The sequence below is a fragment of the Microtus oregoni genome, unplaced genomic scaffold (assembly GCF_018167655.1).
Source record: "Microtus oregoni isolate MIOR12 unplaced genomic scaffold, Mior012 000019F_ref0000042, whole genome shotgun sequence".
Classification (NCBI taxonomy): domain Eukaryota; kingdom Metazoa; phylum Chordata; class Mammalia; order Rodentia; family Cricetidae; genus Microtus; species Microtus oregoni.
In genome coordinates, this window is record NW_024543078.1 from 21,328,202 (window position 1) to 21,351,781 (window position 23,580).

Consider the following 23,580-nt stretch of genomic DNA (forward strand, 5'->3'; position numbering starts at 1 on the left):
TAAGCGGGTTCTTTTGTAGACGGAAGTTGCTGCCCTGTCCAGTCCCCCAGCTGTTCAGTCCAAAGAAACACACAGAGGCTTATATTAAAAACTGGCTGGCCTACTAGTCAGGCTTATTAACTAACTCTTCAAACTTAAATTAACCCCTATTCTTATCTCTGTTTAGCCATGTGACTTGGTACCTTATTCAGTGAGGAATTTTCATCTTGCTTCCTCTGTGTCTGGCTAGTGACTGCAGGCTGAGCCTTTCCTCTTTCCAGAATTCTCCTGTTCTGGTCGACCTGCCTCTACTTCCTGCCTGACTATTGGCCAATCAGCATTTTATTAAACTAGTTTGAGTGACAAATCTTTACAGGGCCCCACAGCATTCTTCCTTCCTAAGATTATAATTTACTTAGTGGCTGAATATTTACTGAACTGAAGTGCTCAGCACTGTAAGGATAAATAGACTGCTGCCCTTGAGGAAGCTGTGTTAAACAGCTGTATTTATATTTTGAAGGGAAAAGCAAGATTTCCCTCTTTTAAAATAAAGAAGCAAATTATAAAGGCTACAATTCTAAGGCAACAGTTCAGTTTGGTGTCATCATAAGCCAAGTTAGAGTACAGTGTCATTCACACACTTCTGTCTCAACAACACAGTTCTCAAAGATACTACTAAGAGGCTCTGTTTTATTACTTAGAAGCAACTTACTACTCCAACTGGGTCTAGATACTGAAGAAAATTATCATTTAGTACCCCTCAAAACTATACTACCACTGCCCCTATTTACTAGTGCCTTAAACAATGCAGGGTCGTAGCACTGAGGCGCTCTCAGAGCAGCCTTGCTCAGCTACACTGAGGCAGATGGACCTCAGTAGTTTACCTACCCACAGCTGCAAAAGTAAGACTAAAATCCAGAAGTGGTCTCTATTTCATTAAGCTTTCTCTGGTCTATCACTTTTGGCAGTGGAGGTGGGAGGGGTGGCTAGTACACTGATACTGTGGATGCAAATAGGGCCAGAGAGCAAGCTTTGGTCCTTCCTCAGGAGTCACTGACCTCGTGTATGAGACAAGCTCAGCAAGTAGGCTAGACTGGCTGGCTAGGGAGCTCCAGTGACTCGCATGTCTCCGCCTCCCCAGCTCTGGGATTTCAAGAACACACTGCCACAACCAGCTTTTTTACCTGTGTTCTGGTATAAAACTCAAGGGCCTTTTACCTGACTACATTATCTCTCCAACACTCAAAATAATTATTTCTATATAGACAGTATGGTACTAATACCAACTCCAACAAAAATACTCACTTAAACTTAAAAGTTAAAATTTACTACTGAAATAGGGTCTTATCTTCTGCTAAAACTTGACATGTAATGGAGTCACTGAGGAATTTAGACCTCTTGGCAATGTGCTACTAACTCACAAAAACATAGAAAATAGTAAATAAAAACAAGTTTTCAAATAATGCAATGGGATGATCAAAAGTATGAATTTTTAAAATCGTGTTTAATTAGCTCAGAAATGTGCCAGCCCGAAGTGTCTTCCCATGAGTATCTAAAGGCTTTCCCAATAAAGTTCTCAGCCTTTTTGCTTTATTTAGGAGAAAGCCATTTTGAGAAACTGCTCTCCTGACTACAGGCAATAGTAATTCTCCTTCACTCACGTGTTAGTTGTATTTTTTGGCTGTGCACTTACCATGATGTGAGGCCATTATGTTCAGTAACTGTGTGCTGGTATGCATATATGGGTGTATATATGTATGTGGCTACATTGTTTTTCCAATATATATTTGTTGCATGTACATCAAAGATATCAACAAGAGTTTAAGAGCTAAGTATTTAACTCAGTGACAAGAGTTTCTGTTTGGTATGCATAAGACCCAGTATCAATCCATGGAACCACCGAAGGTGAGACAGTCACTATCACTAAAAATGGAAATAATCTCAATGAATGAATTTTACTTTGTGATGCTGTCATAAAATACAATTTTATACACAAATAAAAATAGATTCCCACTATAGGCAAATATCCCAAACATAATATTGAAGAAAAAGAAATCAGATAAACACAAACACAAAATTGTGATTCTAATATATATTATAATATATATATATATATATATATATATATATATATATATTAAAGCAACAACCACACACACACAACATACATACACACAGATCACTAATGGTTTCAAGATGGAAATGGATTAGAGGAGGAGCAAGGGCAAGTACATTTTCCAGAGAGCAGATGCTGCTCCATTTCTTGACCTACCCAGTGATCTATGCTTCTACTTTGGACCAACTATTTGAGCTCAACATTTATAATTTATAATCTGCCTACTTTCCCACATGTGCACTGTGCACCAATGTAAAAGTCTGAAGCAAAACGAAGTAGGGAGAACCAGCCGCCTGCCCCTCCTGTTGCTGCCAGGGTGCCGACGAGATCATAAATGTTGCAACAGAAGGCACCTGAACGCAAACAAAGCTCCACAGTGAGGCAGGAGAGCTTCCCTCGCAGGGAAACATCTCCTAACTCTGAAATGTTTCAATAAATAAATAAATCATGTTATTATTTAAGATACAGAATGTTTGTTGCTGTTCTTTGAGACAGTCTCACTGTATCTCTGACTCTCGTGAAACTTGCTTTGAGGACCAGACTGACTTTGAACTCACAGAAATTCACCTGCCTCTGCTGCCCCACTCCCACCAGGTGCTGGTGCATCATTATGTCCAGTAAGATACAGAATTTTAATACAGACTTTAATAGCAGTAATTATAAATGGTAAATATAAGGATATTAGCCTGAACACAGAAAAATATATATCCATTTACTAATGCAGTTCAATTACTGTTTTGGCAGAAGGAAAAGTGTAAGAAACTGACCTCAAATAAAATGTGAGCTCCGTGAGCTCTGGACCACAGCTGATTTATGTGTTAACTAAGTCTTGTTATTCTTAATAGTTAAAGCACTTACAGGTTTTGTTTTGTTTTGTATTTTTTGATTCCATATATTACAGGGACACCTGAAATACTTAAATTAAGACTGTGGTCTACAGATTAGATTGGAATAATTTATTCCCTCTACTGTTACAATCCACAGCTGGATTATTTAAAAGAATGTTCTGGTTTACCAACTACACACTCTAGTTTCTGGGCTACTGGGGCATCATGTCTGACTATTCACACAAAGGAAAAGAGGAGGGTGAAGAAGTAAAGAGAGGGAGACAGTATAGTTTAGCGTATGGTACACTGTTGAGAACTGGGCATTTCAGACGAATGATATGTTAGAGTGTTCATGCTATTATGGCAAACTTTCTGTAAACCTGAAATAATTTCAAAACACATTTTTACAAGTGATGTTTAAAAGACAATGTGATTTACTAGGAAACTCATGCCTTTGAAAAACCAAATGTGTATGTTAAATGCATCTTTACTGGTATAAAATAGGAAAGCAGCAGGACAGAGAGAGTGGGCAGAGAAAAATTACCAGTGCAGTCCTGGACGTGGTTCCAGACACAGTGCTATTTACTTTACATCAATTTCCTAAGCTTCCTGGGAATCAATTACCATTGCACTGAAATGAGGACGTCTTATTAAATAATTTAAGTTCCTCAACAGTCCTAAAGTCCTGCAATGTCTCCATTATCTCCGAGGTTCTCCTCCATACCTTTCTACACCTTTTCAATATAAAGTATATGTTTCATAAATTAACATAGTTTATCAAATTCCAAGACCAAAAGTACATTCAAAAACTAAATTCTCAATCTTACTGAAGCCATTAATAAAATGGCTCAAAGAGTCATCGTTCTCACGAAAGCCAGGATACTCACATAATATCTACGCCTCCCGGAGCAGCACACGCTGACGCCTGCTCCTTGCTGGATGAAGAATCAGTACACTCTGGTTCAGACACTGAATCACTGCTGCAGGGCTCGCTATTTGGAGATGTGTTTCTCTGAGAGGTAGTGTCAACTGTTGCAGGAGCTAGCTCACCCTCACCGAAAGCATCACTTATGAACAAGCCTTCGTGGGTCAAATAAGCCACCTCTGTGTCCAAGGAACTGTCCTTTGCAGCGCTCCTCTGCTGGGCAATCTCCTCCAATTCTCTAGTCCTTTGGTTTTTGTCAAGAACCGAGAGAACAACACTGTGAATGATATTCAATGTTGCCTACAAAAAGAACAGGACACATTTTAGAAAGATAAATTTAAATATCACAAAACTAAGATTTACAAGAGTTAATTATGTGGCCACAATTCTGCACATCTATGACCACTAATGAATCAAAGTCCTATAACAAATGTTACAGTTTTTAGTCAGTCTTGTGTTGCACAGTAACAGCGGTTTGTGAAGACCAACTGCACAGGAGGGGTGGTTCACTGCAGCTCAGAAAGCAGTGTGCAGTCTAACTCATTTCTTACAGAAATGTCCCTACAACACACTATGTATTTCACTGCCTCTTGAACATGCTGTACCAGATATAACCTCTCCCAGAAACTTATCGGTAAGTATACAATAAGTTACAATAACAATAACCCCATGCCCTGTCCATCTCTTACATCAACATTCCCTTGCTGGTTGACTACTTTAACAGCCATCTCCTTTCTGTTTGAACAGAAAGACTGTTCTCAACCAATATTTTGTTCTCTACACAGAGTGCTCCTCCCCATGACCTTTGCATACTGTCCTTCCCATTACTTGGGTTCTGGCACAAATGGCAGCTTCCTCAAAGAGACTTTCCCTGACTCTCTACAACAGCTTTATCTCACTATGCGGCAGTGGCTGTTTTGTTATAAGTTTTTTGTTTTGTTTTGCTTGTTTAAAAACATTTATTATCATCTAAAATTATCCTTTATTTACTTAGGTCTCTTTCAACTACATTGTCAGATCCACCTCAATATTGTTATCCTAAACAATGGTATTTGATATGGAGGAAATACTCAATAGACACTGCAAGGTAGGTGAACGAAAAAGTTTATATAAATTAGAGTCTTCATAAACTATTAAGACAATAAGGGGCTTTGACATTCATGGTTGCAGATCTCATTATATATTGGTTCCTCTCTCAAGCATTTGATTTCTTTTTGGGGGTAGACATGACTCTAAGGAAGCAGACTCCAAGTTCAACTCTCCAAAATCAGCAGAGGCCTAGTGACTTCAGTGACCATGAGGACACATCAAAGACAAACTAAGGGAAATGCAAGAAACTAAAACCCAGGCGTAACGACATCATTCTGTACATAAAGGCTGACCTGCATTCAAACACATTTCAGCTCTACGAGTTCTGTCCGGAAAGATGACTGAATTTCAGAGATATTCCAGGCAACTGATATGTAAGCTTACCTTCACTCTCTGTAGGAAAACTGTAAACTTAGAGAAAATATCCTTTAATAGATCAATCCACTGGGGAAAATTCAACATTCTCATTTGATCTGCAAGCCTACAAAAATTTAAACAGAAATAAATGTCTCTGGACCAATATGGTAACATCTATAAGATGAAGGGAAGGATACTAAATATTACATAAAAATAAAGTGTCTTTTATCTAGAGCCCTAACTAAAATCATAGATTCCTGAGCTAAAGAGGTCAATTACCAAACTCTGCCTGTTTAAACACCATTCTGACGGACTAGTACAATCAAGTACACTGGTAATTAGTCCTTATCATACCTCAATCCCATGTGAGAATGTGTTGTGACCTCTGAAGAAAAAAATCATAAACTTACATACTGACATTAGCTAAAAGTAAGGATCTCTTGTGGAATAATGACAGAAGGAAGTATAACAGAAGCACTTTTGCACCAGTTAGAAGTAGGGCAGCCTGAAGGCATGGACTCTGGGCAGGAGCAAAAGAGCTTGAAGCCCAGCTGTTTAATGCAACTGCTGGCTGCAGAGATCTGCCAAGTGACTGAGCCCTTCCCTGCCTCAGTTTTGTTTTGTGTTTTCATTTTAACCTGGAGAGAAAGTATATATCTTATACAATTATAAACATTAAAGACATTGATAGAACATACCATCAGCAACATAGAGTACATTTAAGAAATGATGTCAGCCAATATTACTTTGATAGTTGCTATCAATTAATAACTTCCAATATGAAACAGGGTAATACAAAACAGAATCTCCTATTGAGATTTTTTTTAATATTTATTTATTATGTGTACAATGTTCTGTGTCTATGCCTGCAGGCCAGAAGAGAGCACCAGACCTCATTACAGATGGTTGTGAACCACCATGTGGTTGCTGGGAATTGAACTCAGGACCTTTGGAAGAGCAGGCAATGCTCTTAACCACTGAGCCATCTCTCCAGCCCCCTCCTATTGAGATTTTATAGAACTAAACAAACTTATTACTCTGTAATTCTAGTAAATGCTGCTATAGCCATGAGTTTATTAAAAAAAGAAAGGTCCCTGCACTGGACACCAGGAAGCTCTCTATTTAAGTTGAAAAATTCTAAAATTCCTTACAGAGTGTCTCAACTAGGGTCTTTATTGCTGTGAGAGAACACCACTACCACAAACTCAGAGAAGAAAATAATTTAATAGCCAGGCGGTGGTGGCGCATGCATTTAATCCCAGCACTCGGGAGGCAGAGGCAGGCGGATCTCTGTGAGTTCGAGACCAGACTGGTCTACAGAGCTAGTTCCAGGACAGGTTCCAAAGCCACAGAGAAACCCTGTCTTGAAAAACCAAAAATAAATAAATAAATAAGTAAGTAAGTAAGTAAAATAAAAAAAAATAAAAGAATTTATTAAGCTTACAAATCTCAGGTCACACTCTATTGCTAAGAGAACTTAGGTGGGGAACTCAGGCAGGAACCTGGAGGCCGGAAATGATGCAGAGGCCAAGGAGGAGTCCTGCTCAAAGGCTTGTTCTCTGTGGTTTGCTAGGTCTGCTTTCTTAAAGCGCCAGGATCCCAACTGGCACAGGGATGGCACCATCCCCAGTGAGCTGGGCCCTCTCACATTAGTCACAATGTAAGAAAATGTACTACAGAACTGCCAATAAGCCAACCTTATGGAACTGAGAGACCCTTTCCCCAAATGATTCTAACTTGTATCAAGTCGGCAAAAAACTAGCCTGCACAAGAGCAAGAAAACAAGTCACTGCTTCCTGAGTTTTCTAAAAGTGCCCATGACTTGTCTCCCAGTAGTTCCTCCTTGACAAGAGGTGCTCCAACCAATTTTGAAACAGATGTGCTAAGGGATAGTGTGCAAATTGTAACACTCCACATTTCTATTCTATTCTGGTTTGGCCCAGAACCTTAAAAACTATCCACATCAGCATTTGTATCTTTGACCAGGTAAGGTTTACATACGTAAATGAATGAGCAATCCAGTCATAAAATACTTATCACTATCCTCAAAAGATAGGCATTTCAAAATAAAAGCAAAAAAGTATGGACACAAGCAATCCAAAATTAAATACCCAAAGTCCTCAAAGCCTACTATAAGTTTGACTATAGAGCTAAGTAATTTAAACTTAATACTTGCTACCCCCACTATAATACATGATTTTCAATATCTCCCACTTTGTATCAACCCTCTATTCCCCCTCTAAACTCAACTCTGCCATGAAAAGTCAACCTGCAAGGACTGGCCAATGACAAGTCTTATAAAGACTAGAAAAAGCAAAGATAAAGCAGTCCACTCCTTATCTACAGCTTTATGCTTTTGTTATATTGCCCGTATTCAAAACAGGTAATACTAAATGGAAATATACTAAATAGAAAATTCCCAAAACACAGGAGTTTATCACCGTTGTGAGTAGTGTGCTGATCGCTCCTCCCCTCCCCACTGTGAATTAGACTCATCCCTTTGTTCAATGTATTCATGTTGCATATACTACCTGCCCAATAATCATGTGTAACAATCTCAGCTAACAGAGCAGCTACATAAGTATCAGTGCTTTTCTTCATGTATCCTTTATTTACTTAACAGTAGGTCCAAAGTGAGAGCAAGGACCTAAAGAAGACAGAGGGCAGGAACATCTGCAGACAGACTAATGCCTGTGCTGTGCAGCAAGGCTAGAAAGACCTAAGAAAAGACACAGTATAGATGAGGCTCCTGCCTGTGTCACAGGCCTACACAGGAGCTCTAATGCAGCTCCTGAGGATAAGGAGCTGAACCTAGCCCTCCCGTTCCCACCCCAAGATTCACCTCTTGTGCTGTTTCCTCTACCCAAGGCTGCAGCTTTTGGTTAAGGACAGCACTATCTTTCCTCTGCATTTTGTTAACGGCTCATTTCTCTCTTACAAGTACTTCATTATCATGTATAACTTCTTACACCCTGACCCATACCTCAGCCAACAATCAGTTCAGTCCTTTTAAAACGCTAATTCGCATGTCTCATCATCCCCATGACAAACACAAAGCTACACACGTGTTTATACTTACTTCACAACAACATCTGTGTCTATTTCTTCTATTTGTGAAACTTTATTAATCACACGCTGCAATTTAAGAAAAAAGGGCAATTTGGTCAATTGTTTCTAGAATTCCAACTACTTCATGTTTCACCTGTACATTAAAAAAGAACACGCTGGGTTGGGGGAGCTCAGTCAGTAAGGGGCTTGTCTAATTCCCAGAATCCATGTTAGAAAGCCAGTTGTGGCTGTACACCCTGCTACTGAACAGCTGGGGAGCCAGGAACAGGCAGAGCCTTGGGGCTCACTGGCCAGCCAGGCTCCAGGTTTAATAAGAGATGGTCTCAAAACACAAGGTGGATGTCTCCTAAAGGTGCCAAAGGTTTAATAAGAGATGGTCTCAAAACACAAGGTGGATGTCTCCTAAAGGTGCCAAAGGTTTAATAAGAGATAGTCTCAGCACACAAGGTGGATGTCTCCTAAGGGTGCCAAAGGTTTAATAAGAGATGGTCTCAGAACACAAGGTGGATGTCTCCTAAGGGTGCCAAAGTTGTCCTCTGACCTCCCCATGTGCGCACACATGCATGGAAGATGCTCACACATATACATGTGAATTAAAAGCAAAGGAACTGTGCTGTAGAGTTGGCTCAGTCGTTAAAAGCACTGGATCCTCACCCAGGTTCGAGTCCTAGCACCCACTTGGAGGCTCATAAACAGTTCCAGGGGATCCAATGCCTTCTTCTGGCTTCCTCAGACACCAGACATGTGCATAATGTACAGACATACAGGCAAGCAAAGCATTCCTATACATAAATATTTTTTATTTTAATAAACAAAAACAAAAGAATTCCTTGACTACAATAGTCTTTTTTGTAAGTATAGTGTTAAGGGCCTCAATACAATAAATACCCACTCCAAGGAAACTCATACAAATTCTACAGCAAGTATAACACTTTCACACAGAGAGTGTTATCTATTGAACTAGAACTCACTTAAAGAAACTGAACATTTAAAGATCTTAGAATTCCATTCTGTGTCTAGTTAATACTCTTCCCAAGTCACTATCTTTAAAAGCTGATGTTTATTTTATGTGTATCAATGTTTTCCTAAATGTCTGTCACATACATGTAGTGCCTGCAGAGACCAGAAGAGGGTGCTAAAACCACTGAAACTGAAGTGAAATACAGTTGTGGGCCACCAAGAGGGTGTTCTTGAACCCTGATCCTGCAGCCAATGCTCTTAACTGCCAAGTGATCACTCCAGACACAAAAAGTTACTACTAATAGATTTCTAAAGTGTGATTCATATTGTCTGCGTCTGAATCATACATGAAGTGTATATTTATTATGTCTTTACCATTCATTTATGCAGCTATGAATAATTCATTCAGTTGCATTACAATACAGTATTTCATTGTATATATGCCATAATTCTGTTTATCAGTTCTATTTCTGACGAAACAATTTAGAATGTTCCTTTATCTATAACGGCAAATGGTGCTGCCATATACATTCTATTGTACTGTGTTAGAATGAATTGACCTCAATGTTCTGTTAGGTGAATACTTAAGAACAGAATTCTATTTTGTAATGTATATATAGTTATCATTAATAAACACTGCCAACAATTTTCCACGATGGTTAGACCATTTAGAAAAACAGTGTTTCATCCAGTGTTTAAGTAAAAGAAAAAGCAATTACAGGTTTTGTGTATTTTACATAAACACTGAAAACTTATATAAGTACATTCAACCTAATGGTGATTAAGCCTAATAAACACATGTAAAATTAAGTTAAAACAATCAAAACAAAGAGTGGGGAAACTATACATGGTAGAGTTGGGATTTCAGCTCTGTAGAAGAGTATTTGCCTAACATGTCCAACATAAAGCCTGGATTCAATCCCCAACAAAAGGGGTAAAATCTAAAAGATTTTAGACTGTTACTTTCTAAGCAGGGCAAAAGGAAGATAACACTTAAACACTTAGAGTGGGGACTATAAATTAGTAAAATGTTTTCAACAACAATGCAGTTTTATGTATTAAACAACTTAAAAAATATTCTTCCCTCTCTACCAGCAATTCTGCTTTCAGACATCAGCCTAAGAAAAGCACCTTTTTGTTGTTTCTGTCTGTGTGCATGTCTGAGTGTATGTGTGTGAATCTAGGTGTGCCTGCTGAGACCATCTCCGCTGTGCACATGTGTGATCTAGGTGTGCCTGCTGAGACCATCTCCGCTGTTATCCTTTCACACAGGGTCACTCGTTGGCCTGCAGCTCATCTATTGGATGGGCTGGCTGGCCAGGCAGCCCCAGGCTCTTCTTGTCTCTGTCTCCCCAGAAATGGGGTTACAAGTGCACACTTGTGTGCAGTATTTTCAAAAAGGTTCTGAGGATCCAGGTAGGTTCTCTGGCTGTACCATCCTCTCAATCCCTTTAAAACAAACAAAACTTAAAGATAATTTATCCCCAAGAGGTCTGTCAGTTTTATTTATAGTATCAAATTCGAACCTTAAATATTCCACATTGAAAGAGAGACAAAACAGGTCTGACCAACAAGATGTTGGTTCAATTTACAGAACCATAGAACTGAAATCTCAGAAGGTTTGCAGAACAGTGTGAACAAATACTATGTGGTTCTAACATCTGTACAAAATCGTAAGAAACCCAGAATATTCATACGTAGAAAATCCTTAATGCAGTGTTAAAACTTGGCTGGTAGGGTATGCTTCTCTTATTTTTCCATGTATACAATTTTAAAGAAAATGTTGACATATTACTACTATACTGCATATCTTACACATTACTAGGTGACATAAAAATACACTTCACAGGGTTTGATATGTCAAATAAAATATGTACAATACCTCTTTAATGATATTCTTTGCTGTAATAATCATTTCTTCACCATAGATTTCTAAAAAATTAAGTTTCCTTTGTTTCAAAAGTCCAAATACAAGAGACACTAATCTTTCCTATTAAAATAAAACAAAGATACATAATTTTACATTTGAAATTTAATTTAAACATAAAAGCATTTATCGAAAGGGTTGTGTCAGAGCCTCAGCTCTCTGCCCACACAGTGTGGTGTGCTCAGAAGGATGAGGCTCCCCCTCCCACAGCAATCTTGCCATCAGATTTTTGGAGTCTGTGATCTTCAACAGGTAATCCCTATTCTACCACAATGGATGAAATGAAGCTGGCTGAAGGACAAACAATACTAACAGGTCTTCTGTCCTCATTTCTACAGTTAGAGAATAGCCACAAACACTTATAACCATTCCACAAGACTGGAGTGACAATCTGAACCCTGAGTGGGACGCCAGCCACTAATACACACACCTCTTTCAGTCACTATGAGTCAGGGTCTTTAGATTCTTTCTCTTTCCTGATGGTTCTGGGCAATGATCTGCACTGCAAATTACTAGTGAGTAAAGCCTGGGTATGATATATGTACAAATACATGCAAATCAAACATGTTCAAAACAGGTGATCAGTAAATTTAAATGATTACCATATTATCACATAACCATCACGTTTTACAGAAGATAAACCCCAGTGAATACATGCCCACAGAATATAAATTAAGCCATTCATCCTGTATCTCTATTTTGAACTTGGTTTGTAACCTTTAAAGACCTCATTTCAACTCCTTTTTCTAAGTCGACCATGACACTATTCCACTCTCCCCTTCACAGGATACTAAGCATTTATGAAAGACACACGGCTAGCACAGGGCCTCAAAAGCCTGACGGACATGGATATCTGAGGTAACTTTGCTCACTGTCACCTAGACAAATGGAATGTGTTATAAGCTGAAGCTGTGAAGGAAGCGAGGACAATTGGATTGCACAGTTCAGACACATACCTCTTCTAAAACGTGACATTCACCATCCAGTGGTCTATTTAAGTCACTATGAGAGTAAGTAGAAAATTCTGCAATCATCATTTTATCAATCAGCTTTTCTAATTCACAAAGCTGTGACCCCAAATGCCTATCAAAAGAAGAGAAAAACATTTTATATATATATATATATATATATATATATATATATACACACACACACACAATATATATATATATCACTTAAAGCCATAAATTCACTCCACTTTCAGGAGAACAGACGAAGCTTTTCTGGCTGACAGTACTTACTCAACAACACGACGACGTTTTAGAACTGGAATCACAACTGTGCTGGCAAAAGTTCAAAGTACTAATCATACACATACAGACATGCAGGCATGCTACAGGCAGACTGGGGCACTGCTGTAGCTAAGGAAGTGGAAGTCAGGCGTGGTGGCACACCTATCTCCCCAGCTCCGGCAAGGGAACTGAGCAATACGTTGAGATCATATCTCAAAAAAAGGAAAATGGAAATAATCCAAATACTCACAAATGAGATCTAACCGGATAAATCACAATATGGTCTTAACCAAGGACTGTACACTTCATCGTGTTCAATATACTTTTTGCAGAATATTATTACAATTGTTAGCCATTGTTTATTTCTGAGTGTGCCTAACCTGATCACAGGCATGGGGGGGTTCACAGGGTTTGGCACTATCTGTGCTTTAGGCATCTGCTGACGGTCGTGGAGTACCCCCACAGATAAGTGGGGGGAAAGAGTTCTGAGAGCATTTTGTGTGCTAAAAACAAATGAGAAAAGGTGTCTAAAAATCACATTTTCAGCCTGGTCAAGGGAGATAATAAAACTGCAGAAGGAACACACTATAGGCACCCATGCGAATGGGCAGTATCAGCAGAGGGCTCAGTTTCTTCTGAGGTATACCTCAGTAGTGGAGTGAGTACTTAGCGTACATGAGGCCCTGGGCTCGATCTTAACACCAACAAATAAATTAAAATTATGTAAAATAATTCAAAAGGCAAATTATTTTCTAGTTCTATCCTCTACAAAAGCATAGGAACAACCACACCAGTAGCTCGGATTTCTAAACACAATCCCCCACTACAAGAGGCTCCTACACAGGTGAGACAGCGAGCTCTGCAGGTAAGTGCACTCGCCACATAGTGAAATGACCTAAATTCAATCTCTTGAACCCACAGTGTGCATCGGTAATCTCAACGCCCTCCAGCTAGACATAAGGTGGAAGACGGCTGGATGCTCAGAGCTCTGGGCTAACTAACCAGGAATACACAGCACAATAGAAACAAGCCCTCGTCTCAACAAGGTAGAAAGACTAAGTCCTAAAAGTTACAGGCATGTGCACATGCACACACGCTCACACAGTAATAATAAAACTAAAATTTCTTTATAAAAGGACAAATCCCTAAAGAAATGACAGCATACAATCCAGGCTAGGAAATGTGTAAACATGGGGGTCCTATCACACACACACAAAAAAGAATACAGGCTATCAAGTTATTTCTCATGGACTCATTAAAAGGACTCAAGAATGAACTGGTAGAATCTCCAATAAAACATCAATTGGAATATCTACAAAAATAAAAATACCAAAGGCTTTTTTTAAAAAAAGACTTTAAAAATATCAAATGCATATAAATCTAAATCCATGTACTCAATGTAAGAACTTTTAAGAACAGCTTAGCAGTTACCTTTGGGAGATGCTGGGTTCTCAATTTATATTTCAAAAACTGCTAGCTAAAGACAAATTATCCAGAGTCCACTCCACCGTTCCTTACAGGAGCTGCTTCAGATTAGCCAGATGTGGCTGACTACCAAGCAGGTCAGGGATCAGAGGTGTCTCCCTACACCCACATGAGGGAAAATAAAAAATCCCTTTGTACTGTTTGACTCCTCTAAAGCTTAAGTCCTAATAGCCTGCTGCTGACCAGAAGCCATACCAACAACCTAAGTTTGAACACATACTTTGTATGTTGCAATGCAGTATGTATTGTAAAACATGTACGAAGCATGAACGTTTTCCTCCCTCTTTTGCACCACTGAAGCTTAAACACAAGCTCTCATGCACGCTACAGACAAGGTCTTCAGGTGTGAGCTATCTCCCCACTACCGCTTTGCTTTTTCTTTTGAAACAGTTGCTCACTAATTTGTCTACACTGGCTTTAACCCACTCTGTAACCCAGCTGAAAGAGTCCTTCTCACTGTGGCAAGTGACGACCTGGAGAGATGACTGTCACACAGGTAAGCAGCTGCTCTCAGTACTCGGCCCCACCACAGAAACAGGAAATGACAGCCTGGGGTGTAGGCAGCTTGCACATTTAATGCTGCAATCTTAGTGCTTGTTCACATCTCTCTACTGTGAAGGATGCCATGTACTACCAGGCAAATTTTGACACATTTTACTTTTTCTAATAAGTTTGTGATACCTATTTTTCTAATAGCTTTATGATAGGAAATAATAAAAATAGACTACTGTCTACATATATTTTATACATTGTGACATACTTTTTTTAAATTTAGAAAAATTTTTTAGGCTATACTGTATCAGACTTTCTTACTGTCACAATTCCAAATTTGTTTTCAAAAAATTGTTAATGGGGGGGGGGGGTTCTCTTTACAGGAATAGACCAGCTAATGGACTCTAGCGGAACTGATCAGGGCGCTGAGAGGGACAACTGCATACATGCTCACTAACTTACACACTGCTCCATATTCAGCGCTCCTATAAGAAAATCCAACCAATCTCCAATTACAGAAAACACAGATGGAAGGAGACTATGTGAAACATGAGGTTGCAGTTCTCAATGAATACTTTCAGAAGGAAAAATAAAAAGAATAAAGCTATATATCAAAAGGTGTTTGGAACATAAGTCAATCACATATTATCTGGACAATTATATTCTGCAGATAATATTTGGGCAGTTATATATTACAAAGAAACAGCCCTGGCTGTTCTGGAACTAGCTCTGTAGACCAGGGTGGTCTTGAACTCACAGAGATCTGCCTGCTTCTGCCTCTTGAGAGATAGGATTAAAGATGTGAGCCACCACTGCCTGGCCTCAGACAATCTTAAATAACTTGAGCTGCTTCATTTTTATGTACCTTAATTCAGATTAAAAGGAGCAGATATAAACTTTAATGTTAGCAAATAATATTTGTTATGCATAAAAATACACATACAAAAATTTGCCTAAGCAATTCATTTAACAAGCATGTAGCCTAGGGCTGGACATGGTGGCACACTGGGGAATCAGAGGCAGAAAGATCTTTTTGAATTCATGGCCAACCTGATCTACATAGTCAGTTCCAGGCCAGTGTGCGCTATTTTGAAAGCATGTCTCAAAATAAATAAATAGAAGTGTGTAGCTTAACAATGTCTTTATAGAGTGGTGACATACCTACTAAAATAGAATGCTGTGTTGACTGATCTTGGCTGTCAACTTGACTACATCTGAGCATAACAATGATCCAGTCAAGAACATCTGGGCCACACCTTCTGGAGGAGCCCCATATAAGAAAGAAGCCTTTTGCCTACTTGCCTTCACTCTTGCTGGCAAGTTCATCCATCCTGCTGAGGCGGAACTCCTTCACCTGTAAGAACTCACTTTTTCAGGATCCCAACACTGGCTGACTGAAGACCAGCAGCTTCAGCTCCAGACGGGGACTGGATGGGCACTGAACCTGACTCAAAGAAAGCTACAACCTATAAAAACCTCACTAATAAACGCCCCTCACTACATGTGAGTGTGTGTGTGTTCAGTCTACGAGTTCTATTCCCTTAGAGAGCTATGAACAATAGAAGGACTTTAAAAAAAGGAAGAAGAAGAAACCTGTAATACCACTTCTGAAAAACCACTAAATCTATATACCTAACTAAAGTAAATTGTAACAATTACAACACTTGCTACATGGCTGAATTTATACATTAATTTGGATCTTCTGCTAAGATGCTCAATACAGTGACCTTTGTGTTCCATGTATCAGAGAAACTTGTGCATTAATACAGTCTACAGAAGTTTTCACTTTATCAAACAGCAAAACCTCTTGGTTTAGCTCAAAGCATAAAATACGATGTTTTCTTATTCTAATGTTTGGAAACCAAATTACAGATTATATAGGATTATAGAATCAAATAATATGTTGAATATCTTGACGAAATCAATAAAATAAATTCCTTAAATAAAATCAGAAAGTAGCTTCTTATCAATTAAACCACAGAATGCTGAAATCCATCATTAAATCTGGATGCTGTTCACCTCTTAGATAAGGGAGGGAGAGGGAGATGGAGGGAGGGAGGGAGGGAGGGAGGGAGGGAGGAAGGCAGGAAGGAAGACTGGCTGGCTGGCTTACAACTAGAAAACAAACTAATTTCATTCATTTTTATCTGAAAATTAATTACTCTGATAGTTCCTTGTTCAGTAAAACTGGCACAATTGTCTATAATTTCAGCATCTACATCATTATAAAATCAGTTTGGTGTCCAGAGTTATCTGAGGGGCATAAGATGCTCATTCAAATGTATTAGCAAGCTCCAAGCTATGAGATGTCTGACTCTCCCTTCTACTGTTTTGTAACTAGCTTTATGACCGGAAACAAGTTATTTAAGGCTGACTATACCTCACTTGCAGTATCTGTGGAAATACGCTAGCACATCACATCTCATAGCTTCTGTACAGGAAAGACAATCAGCTCATCTATTACACGCACCATACTTGGTTTAAAGTACTAATGACCTCAATAATGTTCTGTTTCTACAAACCTTTACAATAAAAAAAAAAAAAGCAAACACAGCCCTAGATTTCAAAGTATTTAAAGCCTTAGTGTAAAAAGGAAGAAAAAGAAAAGCTGGGGCCTATCAATATTAAATGTATTCTCAGGGCCATACTGAGACTTTTACAGTGTACCTATGTAAGAATTTGAATACTGTTAACTTTAACAATACCATTAAATTAATAATATAGCAAAATTATACGTATTATTTCAATGACTATGTTTATTGCTAAGAGTAGAATTTCTTTTCATGTGTGACAGTAAAAATATATGTATTATAATTAAAATTGTCCAGTATCATAATAATTTAAAACAGTAAAAACCATTATTTTTTAATTACAAAAACCAATAAACATACAAAATAATCATTGTAGGAATTAGGCATGAGTCAAAATTTCCACCTGAATAAATTACTCTTTAGGTTCAGAGAAGGAATCAGGCTTGGTAGCTTTTATCAGATACACAGTACTTCTTTGTGGTAAAAAGAAATGCACATAGGAAGATGTGAGCACTTTAATCAGAAGATCTAAAGTTTAGAGAGTGCATCTCAATTCTGGCCACAGTAGAAATTCTCAGAGAGCTTTCAAAACAGAGTCTTACCTTCTAGAAGTGTAACTAAATTGGTTTCAATGGGGTGTGGCACACCTATCTTTAAAGCTCTTCTGGGAGCCTAGTAAGCAGTCAGGATTGAGAACACAGGCATATATCTACTACAAATAGGTATGAACAATTAATTTTAAATACATACAATGATTACAAAATGTTAAAAAGACAGAAAAAGAATATACCAAGAACAAAAAAAAAATGTACTTTTTTTGGTACTATGTTATATAATACATAGGTCTCACAAATGTGTATTAAGATGTGTGTAACACAGCTCTTGCACAAGACATTGAAAGCCTAACAGAAAGACTTTAAAAGCCACAAAAGACAATAAAGCACAGTAAATTGCAGTAAGATGTCATTAGAGGAAATAAAGAAAGTATTCTGAGATCTACAAGTCAGAAAGAAAAGTTTATACAAAAATGTTTCAGGTCAAAAAGATAAAAGAAAATACACATAAGTATTATTTTCTATCACTGACCAGAAAAAAATACAGAAAATGACACTCAAATAACAAAATTTAAATTCTTTTTTTAAAAAATTATATATTTTTGGTAATATGACTATTGGAAGTTTGAAATAAAAATCCCCTTAAAATGTAAGACAAAGATTACAGGCAAACATAAAGCTTAGACTAACTTATAAAAACAGAAGACTATAAACAACTTAACCCAACAGTGATCTTTGGTTCTTCTACTAAGAGATTAAGGGCTTGTCTAAGACATGTCCCATAAGAAAATGACTAAAACATGGACCAAGGTATGGGAGGTTGGGAAACAGGTGAAATTCAAATAGAAAGTTCTTCAATTTAAAAAGAACACAGTTTATACCAACAAAAGAAAGAAAGAAAGAAAGAAAGAAAGAAAGAAAGAAACCTGGAGCATACATTTCCCTAACTGATTAGACAAAAAACATAAAGAATCTAAAATGAATTATATTTTCAAATAAAATTAAGTGGCATTAAAGTATCAATGAAGCTTACAAGAAAATAACATTGACATTTAACAATCTCATAGTAAAAGGACTATAAATCCATCAAATAGAATCTGCCAGAAATTTAAAACACAAAGTAAAATTCCTCAACTAACAAACTCAGTCTCAAATGACTTCAAGTATGAATCAGGATTAAGATTATTTTCTTTTGCCAGGCGATGGTGGCGCACGCCTTTAATCCCAGCACTTGGGAAGCAGAGACAGGCGGATCTCTGTGAGTTCGAGACCAGCCTGGTCTACAGAGCTAGTTCCAGGACAGGCTCCAAAGCCACAAAGAAACCCTGTCTTGAAAAACAAAAACAAAAAAACAAACAAAAAAAAAGATATTTTCTTTTAGGGTTCTTTCATTTTTGAAATAACTTGCATATAAAGATGCTTATGTGAAGTATAAATTAAACTCAATTCTGATACCAAACTTTTACACAGTTATAACCATACGAGAACTGACAGGTGATAGCAACTTTACAAAAATGTTTACAGATAAATAAATATCCTTCACATGTATAGATTCTAAAGAAAATAACAACAGATATCTCAGCAAAATGAGACAAGAGCTACATCCAAGTTAGGGTTGTTGGTGGGTCACTGTCCAGTATGACAAAGCTATGAGCTTGACCCCCAAGAACAAGCTACGTAAATACATAAATAGATGCAAGCTTGAATTCTGTAGTACAATAAATCATAAATCACCGATAACATCCAACTCTAGTCTTAGAATTTTTCCAGACACCTTTGGCTAACTACAGTCTTCATCAATATTATCGATTAAAAACAAACAGATGTATCAAATAAAACTGTATGACCTTTGCAGTAAAAAATAGAACCGGTTTAGAATCTGAATTCAGCAAGCAGGCATCCAATCTTTAATTCTAGTTCTCGGTTCTGTGCTGATCAGACAATACTGATGCCTATTTTATGACTTTATCGGGTGATAAACAGAAAGTGAAACTCAGCTTCTGTCATTTAAGTCTATTTTTGTAAAGCAATGATAAAAATCAACTATGCATTAAAAATATCACACAAATTGAAAAAAATTTAAAATTCAGAGGTGAAAAAAATTAGAAATCATTTAGTCACTTGGGGGGTCCATGTAGGGAAACACATAGTAGACTTCAAAGGCCTATGAATCACCCAAAATTTTATGTACAGGTATAATTTTAAGGAGAGAATTTTCTACAAGAGCTTTTAAAGCCTTTCAAAAGATTTGTGGCTTAGCCTGTAACCATTTCTACAACCATCAAGATCTGGATTACGCTCCTAGCGTTAGAGTTCCACATCCATCTGCACACCATCACACTGTGTTGATGTACCCTAACCGCCAAGCCAAGCCATGTGATTAACTCCTCCTCCTAACAAAACACAGCAGAAACTGTCATGACTTAAAACTCTGAGTCAGCCTGTCATTCCTAAGTGCTCACTGTCATTCTTCAATTTTGTACAAGTTCTAAAGTGCTATCTAATCAGTCCATACACATAATCTTAGTTAACGAGAACTTGTAATTCAACCAAAATGAGTTTATTTTGATTCTAACTCTCCTAGACTATATTACATCTCTATTAACTTACAGAGCACATCTGTAAAAATGCAATGAACCTCTTGTTGCAAGTTCTTAATGAGTCTGCCAGAAGACAAGAACTTCCATCCATAAAAACACCAACACCTTCTTAGTGTAATGACATTGTAATGGCTGCAACTGGTCTAAAATTCACATAAAATATCCATAGCTACACTCTTAAAAGTATTTTATATGTAATTTCAAAGTCAAGTTAGCTTTGTTTTTGTGTTAGTGGTATCAAAGATAAAATAAAATTCATAGGTAAAGCAAGTGCGTTATGAACAACAAACACCTGTAGTCACTACCACCCACCCCTTATCAGTGTGTGCAAGTGTGCCAAAGGTCAGGCAAGGGTGTCACTCCTCAGGCACTCTGGAACTTGCTGAGTATACTTGGCTGGCTGGCCAATGAGTCCTAAGGATCTTCCAGGTTCTGTGTCTCTTACCATGACCAAATTCTTAAAGTGTGTATTCTAGAGATCTAATTTGGGTTCTCATAGTTCCTTGGTAAGCACTTCTCTAATTGAGTTATCTCCCATTTGTTTTGGTTTGGTTTTGTAAAGGTATTCTCAAAGTAAGAACTCAGGAAGAACAGGGTTTTTTTTTCCCCAATCATTATCTGGAATTTTGAAACTTGAGACACAAACTGAAAATTAGAAATGAATCTTGAAAAATTCAGTTTAAATCCTATTAGAAAGATTTTTATGTTTATTTTCTTTGTACTCGTGCCTGTATATGCCATGAGAACACATGTGGACCCCATGACCCACATGTAGCCATCTCATGAGCCTACAATCATCACTCTAAACAGTTTAAAGCACTCCGGTATTTACAGACCAGAGTTGTCAGACTTACCATTTAGACACAAAGTCATTTGAACATTTTCTAAGTGTTAGTTTCAAAATTCTAACTAGTTTTGTATTTATTTCATCTATTAGAAATTTTAAGTTAGTTTCTCTATTGAAATAACACTACTAATACTTAGTTTTTATCTGTTTTGCTAATATAAATAACATAATCATAACATTACTAAGCAAACCAATCTGGAAGAAAACTATACATTTCACTCTGAATATACCTACACTTTTAACACTGCATACACATATTTATCCCTGAAAGTTCCTTGACATTACTTGGAATGGTTTACGGACAGACATACCGGAAGCTGTGAATGCCCTGAAGCTCCTGCTGCAGAACCTCTTGAGTTGTTGCTATTAAGTCCAATGCTCCAACAAATTCAGAAGTAGATAATAACACCTGCACTGTAGGCTGAGTTTGGTGTACAGTGGCCATTAACTTCAGTTTATTGTATACTTTAACACAATTGTTTCTGCTAAGTGCCAGTCTTAAAATATGTAGTGATCCTTCACACATAACTTTATCAATCTGTGCAATTTTATCTCGAAGCATTTTTACAGCCTGGGAAGTTTTCTTGAGGTAGTCCTGCAATTCGTGTTGAGAGGTCATTGCATGAAAAAATGCTTCTGAACGTAGAGAGATCTGGTGAGCAATGTTTACTTCCACAATATCCAGATAATGGCTCAGCTTCAGAGGGAAGAAAAAAAAATCAGATATATTTTAAGATTATCATTCTTGACTATCCAAATAACTTTCTGGAAATGGTAAAATGTTTTGACAAGTACTAAATTCTATTGCGTGACTTGTTGGATCATGGGATCCTTGGATTCTGACACACAAAATGGGTATCAAAAAGTGCAGCCCCCAACCAGATAAATGTGAGATCAAAGAATACAAGCTTATCTGCCTACTTCTTCCTTTCCAGCCACTGCTACCCTTTAAATACTACCTCTGTCTCACAATGAGCTCAGGGCTTACTGGTAGTCTGAGTTCTAAGATTTCAGAGAAAATTATCTCCTTGGCCCACATCAACATCCTATGTCATTTATCTAAGTAGGTGGCTTTTTCTTCTATGTACTATCACATCTGTTTCACATGCATGTATGTTTTCTAATTTTAACAAAAAGCTATAATTAGCATTCTCATTTTACAAATGAGAAAACACATTAAATAACTTGAATACAGTCATGTGGTTAGCCAGTGCCAAAATTGCATATAAAACCCATGTCTGTCAGACTCACTCTGCATACTAGACCGCACTATTTCAAACTGAGAGCAGACAGTCTGTTGGTTCGGTCACATATTACATTACCATTCATTTTGATGGTCTTTTTTCAAGGCTGCTTATTTTATATTTCAAAATTATTCTTTTTGCCATTTATAATTTTTACTCTGATGTCTTATACTCTTAAGAGAGTGATAATTAGCTCATGTATATTATAATATTACCATGCTTAATTCTTACTGTTGTATAATCTGGAACTCTGTGACTCTCAGCCCCATGCACATCTACTGACCCACACGGCTACTTTTTCCTTTCTTTTTCTAAAAGAATATGCTTCTTTTTATTACTATAGTATCTCCATTTCTCTTGGTTGTTACTTTCAGATTTTGTAACCTAGGCACTATTTCTGAATCACAAAGTGTTAAAGAATTAATGAACTTTTCAGTCTCTATGATTTAAAGAATTAGAAGGTATTATTTTCAACAGTGGTCATTTACTTAATAATATTTTTTATTTAATCTAAATGGGTTACAAAGAAATTTTATAATTTAATTTTCTTGAGCTCATACCCTTTTTCTTCTTATCTTCAATACAGCACACTTACTGAAAAAGCAACATGAATACAAACACAGTAAAATCGATTATATGTTCAAGTGGAGCCAACTGTCAGAACGGCATCTGATGAATGGATAAGCTTCACCTATGCCTTACATGATGCTGCCAATCTCTGGACCGGTTTAACACATTTGTGATTTTAAAAATAAACTAAAACAAAAAGAAAATAAAGCAAAAAAAAAAGGCAAGAAAGTAAACAACTTTGTTCCTATGCACAGTTACTTCCCCTCAGCCCCTGAAGTGCTTAAGATCAAACCCAGGCTCTCAGACATGAGAGGCTCACTCTACCACCAAGTTACAGATCTAGTCCTGCCCCCACCTTAAAACAAAAAAAGCACTTGCTTTATTTTGTGGGGGGAGGGGCACATGTCACAGCCTAATGTAGACATCAAAAGAAAAACTGTGAGTCATTTCTCTCTTTCTGCTGTGTGGATCTCGGTGCTGCAATTCAGAATTCAGGTCATCAGGCTTGGAGTGTCATCTTTGCCCCCTGGGTCATCTCACCCAGAAAAAGCCTTTCTTAATGAAAACACAGAGCAAAGATTTGAATTCAGATGCACTCACATCACAGAGCAGCACCTGTTTCACAGAGCAGGAAACAATGTTGCTTGACAGTTAGCAGGGGACTAACTGCCCCACTATATCAGGAGTTTGAAAGAGCTAGCCTAATGCTTTCATTCCTATTCTAACAGAGCAGAACAAAAAGAGCCAGAGTGGAAATACAACAAACCTGACTCTGG

The 23,580-nt window shown here is 37.6% G+C and overlaps 1 protein-coding gene across 4 annotated transcripts in view; it reads right to left on the reverse strand.

Moving 5' to 3' along the window:
- Positions 1 to 23,580, reverse strand: part of Vps54 (VPS54 subunit of GARP complex) — an 80,102-nt gene that overhangs the window by 26,324 nt on the left and 30,198 nt on the right. For all 4 annotated transcript variants that reach the window (XM_041668776.1, XM_041668777.1, XM_041668775.1 and 1 more), the window contains 6 exons: positions 21,302 to 21,687; positions 12,206 to 12,332; positions 11,205 to 11,312; positions 8,373 to 8,428; positions 5,321 to 5,417; positions 3,810 to 4,147 (listed from right to left, as the gene is read on the reverse strand). In XM_041668776.1, the coding sequence (XP_041524710.1) occupies positions 3,810 to 4,147; positions 5,321 to 5,417; positions 8,373 to 8,428; positions 11,205 to 11,312; positions 12,206 to 12,332; positions 21,302 to 21,687 (1,112 nt within the window). The remainder of the gene's footprint in view (positions 1 to 3,809; positions 4,148 to 5,320; positions 5,418 to 8,372; positions 8,429 to 11,204; positions 11,313 to 12,205; positions 12,333 to 21,301; positions 21,688 to 23,580) is intronic.